This window comes from Coregonus clupeaformis, chromosome 34, assembly GCF_020615455.1.
Source record: "Coregonus clupeaformis isolate EN_2021a chromosome 34, ASM2061545v1, whole genome shotgun sequence".
NCBI classification, from domain to species: Eukaryota; Metazoa; Chordata; class Actinopteri; order Salmoniformes; family Salmonidae; genus Coregonus; species Coregonus clupeaformis.
In genome coordinates, this window is record NC_059225.1 from 44053355 (window position 1) to 44072874 (window position 19520).

At 44.5% G+C, this 19520-nt stretch overlaps 1 protein-coding gene across 1 annotated transcript in view; it reads left to right on the forward strand.

Annotated features, from left to right (window-relative positions):
* The window catches only part of LOC121550082 (short transient receptor potential channel 1), a 47922-nt gene that overhangs the window by 18633 nt on the left and 9769 nt on the right, over positions 1-19520 (forward strand). The window contains exons 5-7 of the mRNA XM_041862211.2: positions 7850-7981; positions 12359-12554; positions 13884-14220. Of these exons, the coding sequence (XP_041718145.1) occupies positions 7850-7981; positions 12359-12554; positions 13884-14220 (665 nt within the window). The remainder of the gene's footprint in view (positions 1-7849; positions 7982-12358; positions 12555-13883; positions 14221-19520) is intronic.

Sequence of the window (19520 nt, forward strand, 5' to 3'; positions counted from 1 at the left end):
GCCAGTATTCCAAACAGACAGCTCGGTATATTCAGCTCGTCGACACCTCTCACAAAAACAAGCAGTGATGAAGTCAATCTCTCTTCCACTCTGACATGCATGTCATCAATGTTAGCTCTCCGTGTACTTTTAAGGGCCAGCCGTGCTGCCCTGTTCTGAGCCAACTGTACATTTCCCAAGTCCCTCCTTGTGGCACCTGACCACACTGCTGAACAGTAGTCTAGGTGCGACAAAACTAGCGCCTGTAGGACCTGCCTTGTTGATAGTGTTGTTAAGAAGGCAGAGCAGCGCTTAATTATGGACATACTTCTCCCCATCTTAGCTACTGTTGTATCAATATGCTTTGACCATGACAGTCTACAATCCAGGGTCACTCCAAGCAGTTTAGTCACCTCAACTTGCTCAATTTCCACATTATTAATTACGAGATGTAGTTGAGGTTTAGGGTTAATGAATGATTTGACCCAAATACAATGCTTTTAGTTTTGGAAATATTCAGGACTAACTTATTCCTTACCACCCATTCCGAAACTAACTGCAACTCTTTGTTAAGTGTTGCAGTTATTTCAGTTGCTGTAGTAGCTGACGTGTATAGTGTTGAGTCATCCGCATACATAGACACACTGGCTTGATGATGATAAACGAGGAGAACCAATCCCCAAGAGAAAACGCGACTGGTCGACTGATACAGATGATATATGCTTTTCAACACAGGCTCTGGTAAGTGTGGAAAGCGACCTGTTGAAGTCGATAAATGACAAATTGGGCATACTAGAATTGGTCAGTAAGGACGTAAAAGACTTGAAAGCGAGTCTTGAAATGAGTGACGAAAAAGCTGCGATAATGGAGAAAGAAACCATAAAATTAAAAGTGACAGCCACTAAGATGGAAACGGACGTTAGGGAACTTAAAAAGGAGAACAACCTTCTGAAAGAAGCCTTACTAGACATCCAAACTAGATCGATGAGAGAAAATTTAGTACTTACGGGTATTCAGGAAAAGGAGGGAGAAATAACCGAGAATATTATGAAGGATTTCCTGCATACAGCGCTTCAAATCCCACTCGAGGCTGTCGATAAAATCCAACTCGAACGTGTACACCGTTTCGGACAAAGAGGACAGAAATATGATTGCCCAATCGTTGCCAAATTTGCATTTTTTAAGGATAAAGCAATGGTTAAAAGCCTAGGTAAAAGACTTGCTGGCACGAAAATAGGCATGAATGATCAGTTCCCGAGGGAGATTGCAGAAAGGCGCAAAGTTCTGTGTCCAATCTTCAAGGAAAATAGATTAAAAGGGAAACGTGTTGCACTGGTGGTCGATAAACTATATATTGACAACCAAATGTTCAGAGACACAAAGACTACTCCATGGCTATTCTAAAAGTTGTAATAGAGGAGTCGAATAACGGAACACCAAATACTAGCAATGATAGGGATTGTAATATTAAAGAACATTTATAGTAAGTATAGTATAAAAAAAAAGGATAAAACGATATAACAAGAAAAGATAACAAGCAGAATAATACATCTTCAAATACAACTAATTAGAACATGGCTTTTTTAGCGGGCAATTGTTGTTTTGGCGGGCGGTTGTTGTGGTTGGTCCTGTGTTCTCCCTGGCGTCCTTTCCCCCTTGCGGCAGGGGAGGGATGCGAGTGCGTTTGCGCGCTCAGCCCGTTTCCTCTGCAGTCAACCATGTGGTGTGCATTTTTGTGTTTGGAAGGGTGCGACGTTAAGTGAGTGAGAGGAGAAATGGTTGCATATCCCAGAGCTGATGGGTGTTTATGAGCAGGGGTAGTGAGAGAGAGCTTTACATTTTGTGTAGATGAGGGATATACATTTTTAAATATAGTATACATCTAATCTAACTTTTGATTGTCCTATCATGATGGAAAGATCCCCAACCCTATATCCTGGACACCCACCTGAGCGACCCATACACCAAAGAGAAGTTCCCATCTGTTTTATGGACCTGCTGTGAGTATGCAGTCTAAACAGAGAAATAAATGCGGTCAGAGACCTACTTGAGCAGCACCGCCCCATCAGGACTCTGAGCCTGCCTGGCAGGGTTGGTCATACAAAGCCAGAGCCCCCTGATGGGAGAGCATTATATACAAGGAAATTCTCAAAGCTGCTAATGAGAACCTTGACGACCTTGTACCTAGTCGGTGGGGATTCCGGTGGGGTACCCCCACCCAGGTAGTGGCAGTGCTGGCAACACTGGCTGCAGTAACCCATGGGGAGGGGGTCACACTCTGACAATCAGAGAGGGGGTTTATCATTGTGGCCCAGGCGGCACAAAATAATCAAAGGTCTGACTGCACGGAGATGCTTGGGGAAAATGGTTACAACGGGGGACCAGAGTGTTTGTGTCTCAGGTGAAGAGGTTGGATCTGATCTCCATCACCTAGGACTTGACATAGATTAATTAGATTAATCAAATCTCACATTGTTGTCAATTTCTGCTCAATCTTGCATGCTTTCTCAATCAGCTGTAACTGTATGTGCACTCGTAAATCAGGTCCTTTCTTGAGTTGGGCTCTGGGATGTAACAACCGTTGAGCATCTGATTTTATGGTTGATCGTGGAGGAAGGGGGTTGAGTGTGTTGGAGTATGTGAGTATGTGCGTGTGTGTTTGTCCCGCATCTGTTGTTGGGGGGGTGAGGATGTTGGGGTGGGTATGGGATGGACCGCGGTAATTATTTGCTAGGATAATAATTGCTTGTCAAATTAAATGTAATATAATGGCAATCCGGGTTGTATGTTGAGATCCTGCGCATGAACTGCCAACATTGTTACGCATATTAATTGATAATGATGGAAAATAAGATATGCAGGATATTTGAATAGATATATATTTTTTAATAGTTATATATATATATATATATATATATATATATATATATATATATATATATATATATATATAGTGGTGACAGCATTGGAAATGCTTTTGGCGGTTAATCTGCTTCTGTTTTGTGGGTGGCACTGTGTCCTGTTGTCGATGGATGGGTCCTGGACCGTAAAGGAAATCACACCCACATGCTCTTAAGGAAATCATGAATGTCATGGATACATTAGAACTAGTAGATATATGGAGGCTTAAATATCCTGATCTAGTGAGATATACAAGGCGGAGACTCAATCAAGCTAGTCGTCTTGACTTCTTTCTTATCTCATTCTCGTTGGCACCAAAAGTTTAAAAAGTGTTGATAGGGGACAGAATGCGGTCGGACCATCATATAATTGGCATATACATTACTCTTACTGAATTTCCACGTGGGCGAGGATATTGGAAATGTAATCAAAGCCTATTGGATGATAATTTATTTTTAACTAGGACAAAGGAATTTATAACTGACTTTTTCCGACATAACATAGGTACAGCAAACCCCTTATTGTATGGGACACCTTTAAATGTGCCTTTAAAGGCCATGCAATTCAGTACTCATCTCGAAAACAAAAGCAATTTAGGTCAAAATAGTTTATACTAGCAAAGGAATTAGAAAGTCTAACAGAACAGATAGATAGCAATAAAAACTGTAACATAGAGGCTCAGAATAAATTAGAGGAAAAACAAAAAGAAATGGAGAAACTTATTCAAGAAAGATCAAATGTAATATATTATACAAATAAATCAAACTGGATGGAATATAGGGAAAAATGCACCAAATTCTTTTTTAATCTGCTACCAAAAATAATTTAATGAAACTGGTTACAATTGACGGAGTAACCCATGATTCACCAAATTATATTTTGAAGGAGGAAACAAAGTACTTTAAGCATATGTTTTCGTTTCAGTCGCCTAAATCAAATCAAATCAAATCAAATTGTATTGGTCACATGCGCCGAATACAACAGGTGCAGACATTACAGTGAAATGCTTACTTACAGCCCTTAACCAACAGTGCATTTATTTTTAACAAAGAAAGTCAAAATAAAACAACAACAAAAAAAGTGTTGAGAAAAAAAGAGCAGAAGTAAAATAAAATAACAGTAGGGAGGCTATATATACAGGGGGGTACCGGTGCAGAGTCAATGTGCGGGGGCACCGGCTAGTTGAGGTAGTTGAAGTAATATGTACATGTGGGTAGAGTTAAAGTGACTATGCATAAATAATTAACAGAGTAGCAGCACCGTAAAAAGGATGGGGTGGGGGGGCAGTGCAAATAGTCCGGGTAGCCATGATTAGCTGTTCAGGAGTCTTATGGCTTGGGGGTAGAAGCTGTTGAGAAGTCTTTTGGACCTAGACTTGGCACTCCGGTACCGCTTGTCGTGCGGTAGCAGAGAGAACAGTCTATGACTAGGGTGGCTGGAGTCTTTGACAATTTTGAGGGCCTTCCTCTGACACCGCCTGAGTGTAGAGGTCCTGGATGGCAGGAAGCTTGGCCCCAGTGATGTACTGGGCCGTACGCACTACCCTCTGTAGTGCCTTGCGGTCGGAGGCCAAGCAGTTGCCATACCAGGCGGTGATGCAACCAGTCAGGATGCTCTCGATGGTGCAGCTGTAGAATTTTTTTGAGGATCTGAGGACCCATGCCAAATCTTTTCAGTCTCCTGAGGGGGAATAGGCTTTGTCGTGCCCTCTTCACGACTGTCTTGGTGTGTTTGGACCATGATAGTTTGTTGGTGATGTGGACACCAAGGAACTTGAAGCTCTCAACCTGTTCCACTACAGCCCCGTCGATGAGAATGGGGGCGTGCTCAGTCCTCTTTTTTTTCCTGTAGTCCACAATCATCTCCTTTGTCTTGGTCACGTTGAGGGAGAGGTTGTTGTCCTGGCACCACACGGCCAGGTCTCTGACCTCCTCCCTATAGGCTGTCTCATCGTTGTCGGTGATCAGGCCTACCACTGTTGTGTCGTCGGCAAACTTAATGATGGTGTTGGAGTCGTGCCTGGCCATGCAGTCATGGGTGAACAGAGAGTACAGGAGGGGACTGAGCACGCACCCCTGAGGGGCCCCCGTGTTGAGGATCAGTGTGGCAGATGTGTTGTTACCTACCCTTACCACCTGGGGCGGCCCGTCAGGAAGTCCAGGATCCAGTTGCAGAGGGAGGTGTTTAGTCCCAGGATCCTTAGCTTAGTGATGAGCTTAGAGGGCACTATGGTGTTGAATGCTGAGCTGTAGTCAATGAATAGCATTCTCACGTAGGTGTTCCTCTTGTCCAGGTGGGAAAGGGCAGTGTGGAGTGCAATAGAGATTGCATCATCTGTGGATCTGTTGGGGCGGTATGCAAATTGGAGTGGGTCTAGGGTTTCTGGGATAATGCTGTTGATGTGAGCCATGACCAGCCTTTCAAAGCACTTCATGGCTACAGACGTCAGTGCTACGGGTCGGTAGTCATTTAGGCAGGTTATCTTAGAGTCCTTGGGCACGGGGACTATGGTGGTCTGCTTGAAACATGTTGGTATTACAGACTCAGTCAGGGACATGTTGAAAATGTCAGTGAAGACACTTGCCAGTTGGTCAGCACATGCTCGGAGTACACGTCCTGGTAATCCGTCTGGCCCTGCGGCCTTGTGAATGTTGACCTGCTTAAAAGTCTTACTCACATCGGCTACGGAGAGCGTGATCACATAGTCATCCGGAACAGCTGGTGCTCTCATGCATGCTTCAGTGTTGCTTGCCTCGAAGCGAGCATAGAAGTGGTTTAGCCTCGTCTGGTAGGCTTGTGTCACTGGGCAGCTCGCAGCTGTGCTTCCCTTTGTAGTCTGTAATAGTTTTCAAGCCCTGCCACATCCGACGAGCGTCAGAGCCAGTGTAGTACGATTCAATCTTAGTCCTGTATTGACTCTTTGCCTGTTTGATGGTTCGTCGGAGGGCATAGCGGGATTTCTTATAAGCGTCCGGGTTAGAGTCCCGTTCTTGAAAGCGGCAGCTCTACCCTTTAGCTCAGTGCGGATGTTTCCTGTAATCCATGGCTTCTGGTTGGGGTATGTACGTACGGTCACTGTGGGGACGACATCATCGATGCACTTATTGATGAAGCCAGTGACTGATGTGGTGTACTCCTCAATGCTATCTGAAGAATCCCGGAACATGTTCCAGTCTGTGCTAGCAAAACAGTCCTGTAGCTTAGCATCTGCGTCATCTGACCACTTTTTTATTAACCGAGTCACTGGTGCTTGCTGCTTTAGTTTTTGCTTATAAGCCGGAATCAGGAGAATATAGTTATGGTCAGATTTGCCAAATGGAGGGCGAGGGAGAGCTTTGTATGCGTCTCTGTGTGTGGAGTAAAGGTGGTCTAGAGTTTTCCTCTGGTTGCACATTTAACATGCTGATAGAAATTTGGCAGAACGGATTTAAGTTTCCTTGCATTAAAGTCCCCGGCCACTAGGAGCGCTGCCTCTGGATAGGCGTTGTCCTGTCTGCTTATGGCCTTATACAGCTCATTGAGTGAAATCTTAGTGCCAGCATCGGTTTGTGGGGGTAGGTAGACAGCTACAAAAAATATAGATGAAAACTCTCTTGGTAAATAGTGTGGTCTACAGCTTATCATGAGATACTGTTCCTCAGGTCAGGCGAGCAAAACCTTGAGACTTCCTTAGTATTGAGAAGAAAGTACAAGATGAAAACGTCCCATTTCCAAGACTGAGGATTACACCCAATATCCCAGAGTCAGAAAGAAAGGCGTTATTACTGGATTTGAGAGGGTTGGAAGAGGTGGGTTTGGATGAGGTGAATGGGAAAGATGTATATAGGGTGTGTGTCAAGGTTTTGAACAAAGATACATTTAAGAATAGAAAAGACACTCCTTGGAGGGTGAAACTGGGCATTGGTGACAAGGTGATGCCAGCATGGAGAGCACTGTACAAGCCACCGTTACAAAAAGGCACTGGTGACATGCAATGGAGGGTTTTGCTTCTGTTATTAACTCGGATGTTAGAGATGGATATCCTTTTTGTATTATAAGAGAAACAATTTTTCATTGTTTTATGGAGTGTGAGAGGATTAAGCCTCTCTTTGAATTACTATAGTCTTTGTTTACAGCTGGAGGGGAGATTTTCAATAACACTGTTTTTATTTTGGGGTTTCAATATAGTAAGCAAAAGAAGATAAAGTGTCAACTGTTGCATGTTATTTTGGGACAAGCTAAGATGTAAATTATTCTGAGTAGGAAACATAAAATAGATACGGGATATGGCCAGGATGTAAGAAGTGTTTTTAAAGGATTAGTCAAAGCAAGAATAAAAGTAGATTTTGAGTTTTTTTTGGCTGTAAAAGATCTCCCATTGTTTGAGGAAAAGTGGGCCTATGAAGGAGTGTTGTGCTTTGTAGAGGAGGATAAATTATGTTTTGTTGATGAAATGAGTTGAATGTATAAATATGATTTTTAATTTAATTTAATTTATTTATAAATATCATTTTTTATTTTGAAATTACTAATTTGTTGTTTAATTTTTGAAAAGGCATAGTGTGCCATTATTTGTGTTAATACTCAAGTATAAAATAAAGGTTTTATAAAAACTCTCTCTCTTTCTCTCTCTCTCTCTCTCTCTCTCTCTCTCTCTCTCTCTCTCTCTCTCTCTCTCTCTCTCTCTCTCTCTCTCTCTCTCTCTCTCTCTCTCTCTCTCTCTCTCTCTCTCTCTCTCTCTCTCTCTCTCTCTCTCTCTCTCTCTCTGTCTCTGTCTCTGTCTCTGTCTCTCTCTCTCTCTCTCTGTCTCGTTCCCTTCCTCTATCTCCCCTCCCTCTACCTACCCTTCCTTCCCTGTTGCTTCTTTTTTCTTTCTCCTTTTCTTCATCTCTCATTCCCTCCCTACCTCCTCTCCCAACCCCTCCCTCCCTCCTTACCTCAACCTCCTCTCACCCCTCTCCCTCCCTCGCTCCCCCACCCCTCCCTACAGGTTTCGTCTGGACATCTACAGGTGCCTGGCCAGCCCATCTCTGATCATGCTGACCGAGGAGGACCCCATCCTCAGGGCCTTCGAGCTGAGTGCAGACCTCAGGGAGCTCAGCCTGGTCGAGGTGGAGTTCAGGTACGCCACACACACACACACACACACAGACACACACACACACACACAAACGCACACATCCTGGTGGTAGAGTTCAGGTGAGAGCTTCTAGTAGGACACTCAAAGGCAGGGATCAATAAATAATACAATAAAAAATACATCTTAATCGGATGGTTGGGGGGCTACAAGAAGCCCAAACAGATATAATATTTTACTAAAACATAATCATTTCAAACCTTGCTTACATTTGTATACAAACACATGTAAGTCTCTTTATTTTGCGTGGGAATATTTGGGAACAGATTTCCGAAATGAAAATCACTTGGAGCTGATTTCCTGGTGTTTTTTATAGTCTTTTATGTCCAACAATGAAGATTCCCACCCCAAAATGTGGGGGTCGCCAGTTGGCGAACCCTGCTGAAAGGCTTCTTTCCATCAGTGGTATAAAGTACTTAAGTAAAACCGACCGGGAGACCCATGGGGCGGCGCACAATTGGCCCAGCGTCGTCCAGGGTAGGGGAGGGAATGGCCGGCAGGGGATGTACAGTGAGGGAAAAAAGTATTTGATCCCCTGCTGATTTTGTACGTTTGCCCACTGACAAAGAAATTATCAGTCTATAATTTTAATGGTAGGTTTATTTGAACAGTGAGAGACAGAATAACAACAACAAAATCCAGAAAAACACATGTCAAAAATGTTATAAATTGATTTGCATTTTAATGAGGGAAATAAGTATTTGACCCCCTCTCAATTAGAAAGATTTCTGGCTCCCAGGTGTCTTTTATACAGGTAACGAGCTGAGATTAGGAGCACACTCTTAAAGGGAGTGCTCCTAATCTCAGCTTGTTACCTGTATAAAAGACACCTGTCCGCAGAAGCAATCAATCAATCAGATTTCCAAACTCTCCACCATGGCCAAGACCAAAGAGCTCTCCAAGGATGTCAGGGACAAGATTGTAGACCTACACAAGGCTGGAATGGGCTACAAGACCATCGCCAAGCAGCTTGATGAGAAGGTGACAACAGTTGGTGCGATTATTCGCAAATGGAATAAACACAAAATAACTGTCAATCTCCCTCGGCCTGGGGCTCCATGCAAGATCTCACCTCGTGGAGTTGCAATGATCATGAGAACGGTGAGGAATCAGCCCAGAACTACACAGGAGCATCTTGTCAATGATCTCAAGGCAGCTGGGACCATAGTCACCAAGAAAACAATTGGTAACACACTACGCCGTGAAGGACTGAAATCCTGCAGCGCCCGCAAGGTCCCCCTGCTCAAGAAAGAACATATACAGGCCCGTCTGAAGTTTGCCAATGAACATCTGAATGATTCAAAGGAGAACTGGATGAAAGTGTTGTCGTCAGATGAGACCAAAATCGAGCTCTTTGACATCAACTCAACTCGCCGTGTTTGGAGGAGGAGGAATGCTGCCTATGACCCCAAGAACACCATCCCCAACGTCAAACATGGAGGTGGAAACATTATGCTTTCGGTGTGTTTTTCTGCTAAGGGGACAGGACAACTTCACCGCATCAAAGGGACGATGGACGGGGCCATGTACCGTCAAATCTTGGGTGAGAACCTCCTTCCCTCAGCCAGGGCATTGAAAATGGGTCGTGGATGGGTATTACAGCATGACAATGACCCAAAACACACGGCCAAGGCAACAAAGGAGTGGCTCAAGAAGAAGCATATTAAGGTCCTGGAGTGGCCTAGCCAGTCTCCAGACCTTAATCCCATAGAAAATCTGTGGAGGGAGCTGAAGGTTCGAGTTGCCAAACGTCAGCCTCGAAACCTTAATGACTTGTAGAAGATTTGTAAAGAGGAGTGGAACAAAATCCCTCCTGAGATGTGTACAAACCTGGTGGCAAACTACAAGAAACGTCTGACCTCTGTGATTGCCAACAAGGGTTTTGCCACCAAGTACTAAGTCATGTTTTGCAGAGGGGTCAAATACTTATTTCCCTCATTAAAATGCAAATCAATTCATAACATTTTTGACATGCATTTTTCTGGATTTTTTGTTTGTTATTCTGTCTCTCACTGTTCAAATAAACCTACCATTAAAATTATAGACTGATCATGTCTTTGTCAGTGGGCAAACGTACAAAATCAGCAGGGGATCAAATACTTTTTCCCCTCACTGTAGCTCAGTTGGTAGAGCATGGCGTTTGCAACGCCAGGGTTGTGGGTTCGATAAAATAATGTATGCGCTAACTGTAAGTCGCTCTGGATAAGAGCGTCTGCTAAATGACTAAAATGTAAATGTCAATGTAAATGTAAATCTCAATTGGGATTAGGTCTGGACTTTGACTAGGCCATTCCAAAACTTCCAATTTGTTGCTTTTTAGCAATTTTCATGTAGACTTGATTGTGTGTTTTGGATCATTGTCTTGCTGCATGACCCAGCTGCGCTTCAGCTTCAGCTCACAGACGGATGGTCTGACATTCTCCTGTAGAATTCTCTGATACAGAGCAGAATTCATGGTTCCTTCTATTGGAGTCATTGCAGCTAAAGGTGGCACAACCAGTTATTGAGTGTAAGGGGGCAATTACTTTTTCACACAGGGGAATTGGGTGTTGCATAACTTTGTTTATGAAATAAATATGTAATTGTTGTGTTATTTGTTCACTTATGTTCCCTTTATCTAATATTATGTTTTGGTTGAAGATCTGATAACATTCAGTATCACAAATATGCAAAAGTAGAGAAAATTAGAAAGAGGGGAAATACCTTTTCATAGCTGTCACGCCCTGGCTCTGGGGACTCTTAAATGTTGAGCCAGGGTGTGGATTTGCTATGTTTAGTTTTTCTATGTTTTTGTTCTAGATCGTTTGATCTATGTTGGCCAGGGTGGTTCCCAATCAAAGGCAGCTGTAGCTCGTTGTCTCTGATTGGGGACCATACTTAGGCAGCCTGTTTTGCACTAGTCTTTGTGGGATCTTGTTCCGTAAAGGTTTGTTGTGTTATAACCTCAGGACTTCACGTATCGTTTGTTTGTTGTTTTCGTCGTTAAGTACGTTAAATAAAAGTATGTACGCTTATCACGCTGCGCCTTGGTCCGTGTCTTCAGTCAACGATCGTGACAATAGCACTGTAGTTTAAAGTACTACTTAAAGAAAATGGTCCAATTCACACACTTATCAAGAGAACATCCCTGGTCATCCCTACTGCCTCTGATCTGGCGGACTCACTAAACACAAATGCTTTGTTTGTAAATTATGTCTGAGTGTTGGAGCGTGCCCCTGGCTATCAGTAAATACAAAATAAATATGTGCCATCTGGTTTGCTTAATATAAGGAATTTGAAATACTTAAGTATATTTTAGCAATTACATTTACTTTTGTTACTTTAGTATAGTTAAAACCAAATACCTTTAGACATTTATTCAAGTAGTATTTTACTGGGTGACTTTCATTTTTACTTGAGTCTTTTTCTATTAAGGTATATTTTACTTCATTTTTAAGTATGACAATTGGGTACTTTTTCCACCACTGCCTTCCATAGCCTTCTATAATGTCTTAATTGTGTTTCTGTCCTATGACTGGTTTATGTCTGGCTGTATCGGTATAAGGGCTCTTTCAGATTGCACTCTGTGTAGCTAATAGTTTCTCAATTAATTGAAGCTAAAAGACTCCCTGGAAAACAGTGGCAAGTGTTAGTGATTTGATTATCCTGGCTAAATAAGTAAAATGTAATGATAATTACTTAAAGCTGGAATACGTAAAGGGGCAAACAGTGCCACTGTTCACACCAGCACCTTTGTTATTGTTTTTGTTTTGTTAATGAAATGGAGGAGAGGAACATCTAGCTTTGTGGTAAAAAAAAGTTGCAGTACATATTCTGCTATTCTATCGCACCTGCACTGTTTGTTGTTTGAAGTAACTTTTTTGTTGTTGTAATATCGCAAACAGACGAAGCAGTTTCACAACTGCAAATTTCAGCTTTAAGCTGTTTTAATCATGCTGTGTCTTTGACACCCACTCTTCCTCCTTTTCTTCCTCTCCTTCCTCATCTTCCACCTCTTCTTTCATCTCCTCCTCCCGTCTCCTTCCCTCTCCTCCTCCTCCTCTTCTTCCGCTTCCTCCTCCTCTCCTCTCCTCTTCCCCCTTTCCTATCCTTTCCTCTTCCCCCTCTTCCCCCTCTCCTTTCCTCTTCCCCCTCTCCTCTCCCCCCTCTCCTCTTCCCCCTCTCCTCTCCTCTTCCCCCTCTCCTCTCCTCTGCTCTCCTTTCCTCTTCCCCCTCTCCTCTCCTCTCCTCTCCTCTCCTCTCCTCTCCTCTCTCTCCTCTCCTCTCCTCTCCTCTCCTCTCCTCTCCTCTCCTCTCCTCTCCTCTCCTCTCCTCTCCTCTCCTCTCCTCTCCTCTCCTCTCCTCTCCTCTCCATGGTTCCAGGAATGACTATGAGGAGCTGGCTAAGCAGTGTAAGATGTTTGCTAAGGACCTCCTGGCCCAGGCACGTAACTCTAGAGAACTGGAGGTGATCCTCAACCACATGGCCAATGAGGACACAGTGGACAAGAGAGGCCTGATGGAGGAACGCATGAACCTCAGCCGACTCAAACTAGCCATCAAGTACAACCAGAAAGAGGTGAGACTCAAAATAACTGGCCATCAAGTACCAGTATGTTCCAGTAATTTTCCAAAAGTTCCCAGGGGAACTTTGTGAACCTAGGTGAAACTCAAAGTGTCCATCAAATACAACCAGGAAGAGGTGAGGGAGGGAGGGACGACTCCCTAAAATGTATTAGCATACAGCGCTAGGCTAAACAAATAAAACATGATGAATAGGTGGAAATGGTTGACAGTTGAAAGCACTGAATTTATAGCATGGCATCATTTATATTTATATATTCACAGAACATACATCATGTGAACTATTTGGACTGTTTTATTGTAGCCTACACGAACAATAGCAGACTGTTAGGTAAAGAGGGTGATTATAGTGAATTATGAACGACTATAATCATAATTCATAAACAGTGAAGACCACAACATCTGTTATTACTGTAGTTGTCTGGTGGAAATATGACCCTGAATAAGCTATGGTCTCTCCAGGCTACATCCAACCGAGGACAGGACCAGCTCAGACCAGAGCAGAGACAGAGGCAGAGACAGACTGTTATGAGGGTGTATGTTTGAAGCTGTTCTGTTATTTATAACTGGTCTTGCTCAGCCTGGCAGGTTGTGTTTGGGTTATACTGTATATCACAGCAAGGCTAGAGCATGCTGCTGCCATTCTGTCTCACATTGAGAAATTATGCTAATACGAGCTCCTCTAGTACCAGAACCAGAGAGAGAGAGAGAGAGAGAGAGAGAGAGAGAGAGAGAGAGAGAGAGAGAGAGAGAGAGAGAGAGAGAGAGAGAGAGAGAGAGAGAGAGAGAGAGAGAGAGAGAGAGAGAGAGAGAGAGAGAGAGAGAGAGAGAGAGAGAGAGAGAGAGAGAGAGAGAGAGAGAGAGAGAGAGAGAGAGAGAGAGAGAGAGAGAGAGAGAGAGAGAGAGAGAGAGAGAGAGAGAGAGAGAGAGAACATGTGCATCAGAGCCCTAACCACTGTCTCTTCATAGCCTTGACTGAATCTGTGTTTGATAAACATGCCTCCTATTTCTGTTTTGTGTCAGTGGTGGGATGTGGTCACAGAGTATGACATTAGTACAATTTGTTATGACTGGGAACAAACCATAAAGATGGGATCATGCTCAGTTTTCCACAGCAAACAAATCCAAGGCAAGACACATGATAAACAAGCACACTGTTGACAATGTACATGTACCGTATTCTGGAATGAATTACCATTCTGAATAACCCTTTACTTCTTCTCTCTTTGTTTCCATGTTGACTTCTCCATCTCCATCCACATCATTGTTCTGTGGCGCCTCCTACTGTCCCGGCATGGCACCACCTCCTCCCCACCCCCTCCAGTTTGTGGCCCAGTCCAACTGCCAGCAGTTCCTCAACACCGTCTGGTTCGGCGAGACGGCCAGCTACCGGCGTAAACACACGTGTCTGAAGATGTCCACGGTACTGAGCGTGGCGGTGCTGTGGCCGCTGCTCTCCCTGTGCTACCTGGTGGTGCCGCGCTCCCGTGTTGGCCATATCATCCACACGCCCTTCGTCAAGTTCATCATCCACAGTGCCTCCTACCTCACCTTCCTCCTGCTCCTCAACCTGTACTCTCTGGTGTACAATGAGGGCAAGAAGAACACCATGGGCCCTGCCCTGGAGATGATCGACTACCTGCTCATACTCTGGATCATAGGTGAGACGTCCTTCCCTCTCCTCTCCCTTCCTCTCCTGCCCTCTACCCTCCTTCCCTCTCCTCTTCCCTTCTCTCCTGTCCTCTCACCTCCTCTCCTGTCCTCTCCCCTCCTCTCCCCTCCCCTCCTTTCCTTTCCTTTCCTTTCCTTTCCTGTCCTCTCCTCTCCTCTCCTCTCCTCTCCTCTCCTCTCCTCTCCTCTCCTCTCCCTCTCCTCTCCTCTCTCTCTCCTCCCTGTCCGGTCCTCTCCTCTCCTCTCCTCTCCTCTCCTCTCCTCTCCTCTCCTCTCCTCTCCTCTCCTCTCCTCTCCTCTCCTCTCCTCTCCTGTCCTGTCCTCTCCCCTGCTCTCCTCTCCTGTCCTCTCCTGTCCTCTCCCCTCCTCTCCTGTCCACTCCCCTCCTCTCCTGTCCTCTCTCCTTCTCTCCTTCTCTCCTCCTCTCCTCTCCTCTCCTCTCCTCTCCTCTCCTCTCCTCTCCTCTCCTCTCCTCTCCTCTCCTCTCCTCTCCTCTCCTCTCTCTCCTCTCCTCTCCTCTCCTCTCCTCTCCTGTCCTCTCCTCTCCTCTCCTTTCCTTTCCTTTCCTTTTCCTTTCCTTTCCTTTCCCTTTCCTTTCCCTTTCCTTTCCTTTCCTTTCCTTTCCCTTTCCTCTCCTCTCCTCTCCTCTCCTCTCCTCTCCTCTCCTCTCCTCTCCTCTCCTCTCCTGTCCTGTCCTGTCCTGTCCTGTCCTGTCCTCTCCCCTCCTCACCTCTCCTGTCTGGTCTCCTCTCCTCTCCTCTCCCTCTCCTCTCCTCTCCTCTCCTCTCCTCTCCTCTCCTCTCCTCTCCTCTCCTCTCCTCTCCTCTCCCCTGCTCTCCTCTCCTGTCCTCTCCCCTGCTCTCCTCTCCTGTCCTCTCCTGTCCACTCCCCTCCCGTCCTCTCTCCTCTCCTCTCCTCTCCTCTCCTCTCCTCTCCTCCTCTCTCTCCTCTCCTCTCCTCTCCTCTCCTCTCCTCTCCTCTCCTCTCCTCTCCTCTCTCCTCTCCTCTCCTCTCCTCTCCTGTCCTCTCCTCTCCTCTCCCTCTCCTCTCCTCTCCTCTCCCTCTCCTCTCCTCTCCTCTCCTCTCCCTCTCCTCTCCTCTCCTCTCCTCTGCTCTGCTCTGCTCTGCTCTCCTCTCCTCTCCTCTCCTCTCCTCTCCTCTCCTCTCCTCTCCTCTCCTCTCCTCTCCTCTCCTCTCCTCTCCTCTCCTCTCCTCTCCTCTCCCTCTCCTCTCCTCTCCTCTCCTCTCCTCTCCTCTCCTCTCCTCTCCTCTCCCTCTCCTCTCCTCTCCTCTCCTCTCCTCTCCTCTCCTCTCCTCTCTCTCCTCTCCTCTCCTCTCTCCCCTGCTCTCTCTCCTGTCCTCTCCCCTGCTCTCCTCTCCTGTCCTCTCCTGTCCACTCCCCTCCCGTCCTCTCTCCTCTCCTCTCCTCTCCTCTCCTCTCCTCTCCTCTCTCTCCTCTCCTCTCCTCTCCTCTCCTCTCCTCTCCTCTCCTCTCCTCTCCTCTCCTCTCCTCTCCTCTCCTCTCCTGTCCTGTCCTGTCCTCTCCTCTCCTCTCCTCTCCTCTCCTCTCCTCTCCTCTCCTCTCCTCTGCTCTGCTCTCCTCTCCTCTCCTGTCCTGTCCTCTCCCCTGCTCTCCTCTCCTGTCCTCTCCTGTCCCCTCCTCTCCTCCTCTCCTCTCCTCTCCTCTCCTCTCCTCTCCTCTCCTCTCCTCTCCTCTCCTCTCCTCTCCTCTCCTCTCCTCTCCTCTCCTCTCCTCTGCTCTCCTCTCCTGTCCTGTCCTCTCCCCTGCTCTCCTCTCCTCTCCTGTCCTCTCCTGTCCTCTCCTCTCCTCTCCTCTCCTCTCCTCTCCTCTCCTCTCTCTCCTCTCTCTCCTCTCCTCTCCTCTCCTCTCCTCTCCTCTCCTCTCCTCTCCTCTCCTCTCCTCTCCCCTCCTCGCCTTCCCTCTCTCCTCCTCTCCTCTCCTCTCCTCTCCTGTCCTCACCCCTCCTCTCCTCTCCCCTCTCCCATCCTCTCCCCTCTCCTCCCCTCTGCTCCTCTCCCCGCCTCTCCTCTCCCCTCCTCTCCTTCCATCTCCCCTCCTCTCCTCTGCCCTCCCCTCTACTGTCCTCTCCCCAAATCTCCTCTCCTGTCCTCTCCCCTTCTATCTTGTCCTCTCCTCTCTCCTCCTCTCCTTCCCTCTCACCTCCTCTCCTCTGCCCTCCCCTCTCCTGTCCTCTCCTCTCCTCTCCTGTCCTCTCACCTCCTATCCTGTCCAGTCCTATCCTGTCCTGTCCACTCCTATCCCTGGATCATCATTTTAAATATACAGTGGGGTCTGAAAAGATTGACACCCTTGATAAATATGAGCAATAATGACAGTATAAAATAATAATACAAATACTGAGCTATATTGTATGCAAAAAATTATATAATTATTTTATAGTAATACCATTTCTCAGAGAAATCTTTTTCCGAAAGGAAGTAGTCAAAAGTTTAGTATTTGGTCCCATATTCCTAGCACGCAATGACTACATCAAGCTTGTGACTGCATTTGTCAGTTCGTTTTGGTTGTGTTTCAGATGATTTTGTGCCCAATATAAATGAATGGTAAATAATGTATTGTGTCATTTTGGAGTCATTTTTATTGTAAATAAGAATATAATATGTTTCTAAACACTTCTACATTAATGTGGATGCTACCATGATTATGGATAATCCTGAATGAATCGTGAATAATGATGAGTGAGAAAATTTAAGAGGGTGAAAGATCATACCCCCAAGACATGTTTACCTCTCACCATTAGCAATAACAGGGGAGGTTAGCATGTTTTGGGGTTATGATCTTTGGCCCTCTGTAACTTTCTGTGTCATTATGACTCCATAATAACACAATACATTATTTACCATTCATTTCTATTGGGCACAAAATCTTCTGAAACACAACTAAAATGCATCCAACAAGTTTGTAGAGTCACAAGCTTGATGTAGTCATTGCGTGCTAGGAATATGGGACCAAATACTAAACATTTGGCTACTTTATTTATACGAATATTTAGGGGTGTCAATAATTTTGACCCCTACCTTTTTGAGAAGAAAAGTATTACTTGTTAAACAACATCTCTTTCTCTGAGCAATTGTAATAGTATAAAAGAAAATAATTTCCCAATTTTTGGAGCATACAAAATATTTGAATGATTTATTTTATACAGTCATTATTGCTCATCTGTATCAAGGGTGTCAATAATTTAGCACCCCATTGTATATTTTTGGGGTGTATTTTCATTTCATTGTGACAGACAGATGAGTGGTAACATGTATGCGCTGCAGGCGACAGTGTTTCCTGCTAGCCCCAGGCACAGGTAAGAGATTCCTTACACTTGTCCTGTGTGGCTCAGTTGGTAGAGCATGGTGCTTGCAACGCCAGGGTTGTGGGTTTGATTCCTATGGGGGACCAGTACTAAAATGTATGCACTCACTACTGTAAGTCGCTCTGGATAAGAGTGTCTGCTAAATGACGTAAATGTTAACAATGCCTTCAGAAATTATTCATACACTTTCAAACATTTTGTTGTGTTACAGCCTGAATTTCAGATGGATTAAATTGAGATTTTTCTGTCACTGGCCTACACACAATACCCCATAATGTTTAAGTGGAATTATATTTTTCAAAATGTGTAGAAATTAATAAGAAATGGAAAGCTGAAATGCCTTTGTTATGCAAGCCTAAATAAGTTCAGGAGTTAAAAGTTACTTAACAAGTCACATAATAAGTTGCATGGACTCACTCTGTGTACAATAATAGTGTTTAACATGATTTTTGAATGACTATCTCTGTACCCCACTCATACAATTATCGGTAAGGTCCCTCAGTCGAGCAGTGAATTTCAAACACAGATTCAACCACAAAGACCAGGGAGGTTTTCCAATGCCTCTCAAAGATGGGCACCTATTGGTAGATGGGTAAAAAAAAAAGTAGACATTGAATATCCCTTTGAGCATGGTGAAATTAATAATTACATTTTTGGATGGTGTAACATTACACCCAATCACTACAAAGATACAGGCGTCCTTCCTAACTCAGTTGCCGGAGAGGAAGGAAACCGCTCAGGGATTTCACCATGAGGCCAATGGTGACTTTAAAACAGTTACAGAGTTTAATGGCTGCGATGGGAGAAAACTGAGGATGGATCAACAACATTGTAGTTACTCCACAATACTAACTTAATTGACAGAGTGAAAAGAAAGAAGCCTGTGCAGAATCAAAATATTCCAAAACATGCATCCTGTTTGCAACAAGGCACTAAAGTAATACTGCAAAAAATGTGGCAAAGCAATTAACTTTTGTCCTGAATACAAAGTGTTATGTTTGGGGCAAATCCAACACAACACATCACTGAGTACCACTCTTCATATTTTCAAGCATGGTGGTGGCTGCATCATGTTATGGGTATGCTTGTAATCATTAAGGACTGGGGAGTTTTTCAGGATAAAAAATTAACGGAATGGAACTAAGTACAGGCAAAATCCTAGAGGAAAACCTGGTTCAGCCTGCTTTCCACCAGACACTGGGAGATGAATTCACCTTTCAGCAGGACACTAACCTTAAACACAAGGCCAAATCTACACTGGAGTTGCTTACCAAGAAGACAGTAAATGTTCCTGAGTGGCCGACTTACAGTTTTGACTTAAATCTGCATGAAAAATCTATGGCATGACTTGAAAATCAACTTGACTTGATCAACAATCAATTTGACAGAGCTTGAAGAATTGTGTAAATAATAATGGGCAAATATTGTACAATCCAGGTGTGCAAAGATCTTAGAGACTTACCCAGAAAGACACACAGCTGTAATCGCTGCCAAAGGTGATTCTAACATGTATTGACTCAGGAGTGTGAATACTTATGTAAATGAGATATTTCTGTATTTCATTTTCAATACATTTGCAAACATTTCTAAAAACATGTTTTCACTTTGGCAATATGGGGTATTATGTGTAGATGGTTGAGGAAAAAAATATATTTAATCCAGTTTGAATTCAGGCTGTAACACAACAAAAGGTGGAATAAGTCAAGGGGTATGAATACTTTCTGAAGGCACTGTAAGTAACAGTATAAAAATACAGTTGATGTATGGCATTGGCTCAATTCCCCAAAAAAACTAAAGGTCAGTCCTCATTGGTGGAGTTCAGCAAGCAGGGCTTCCTGACTTCTCATTGGTCTAAAACAAGACTAGAGTATAATTTCCTGTATCATTTCCTGCCCTCCTTCTGTGATGATAGAGTTTAGGGTCACACTGTCTTTGGTTAATCC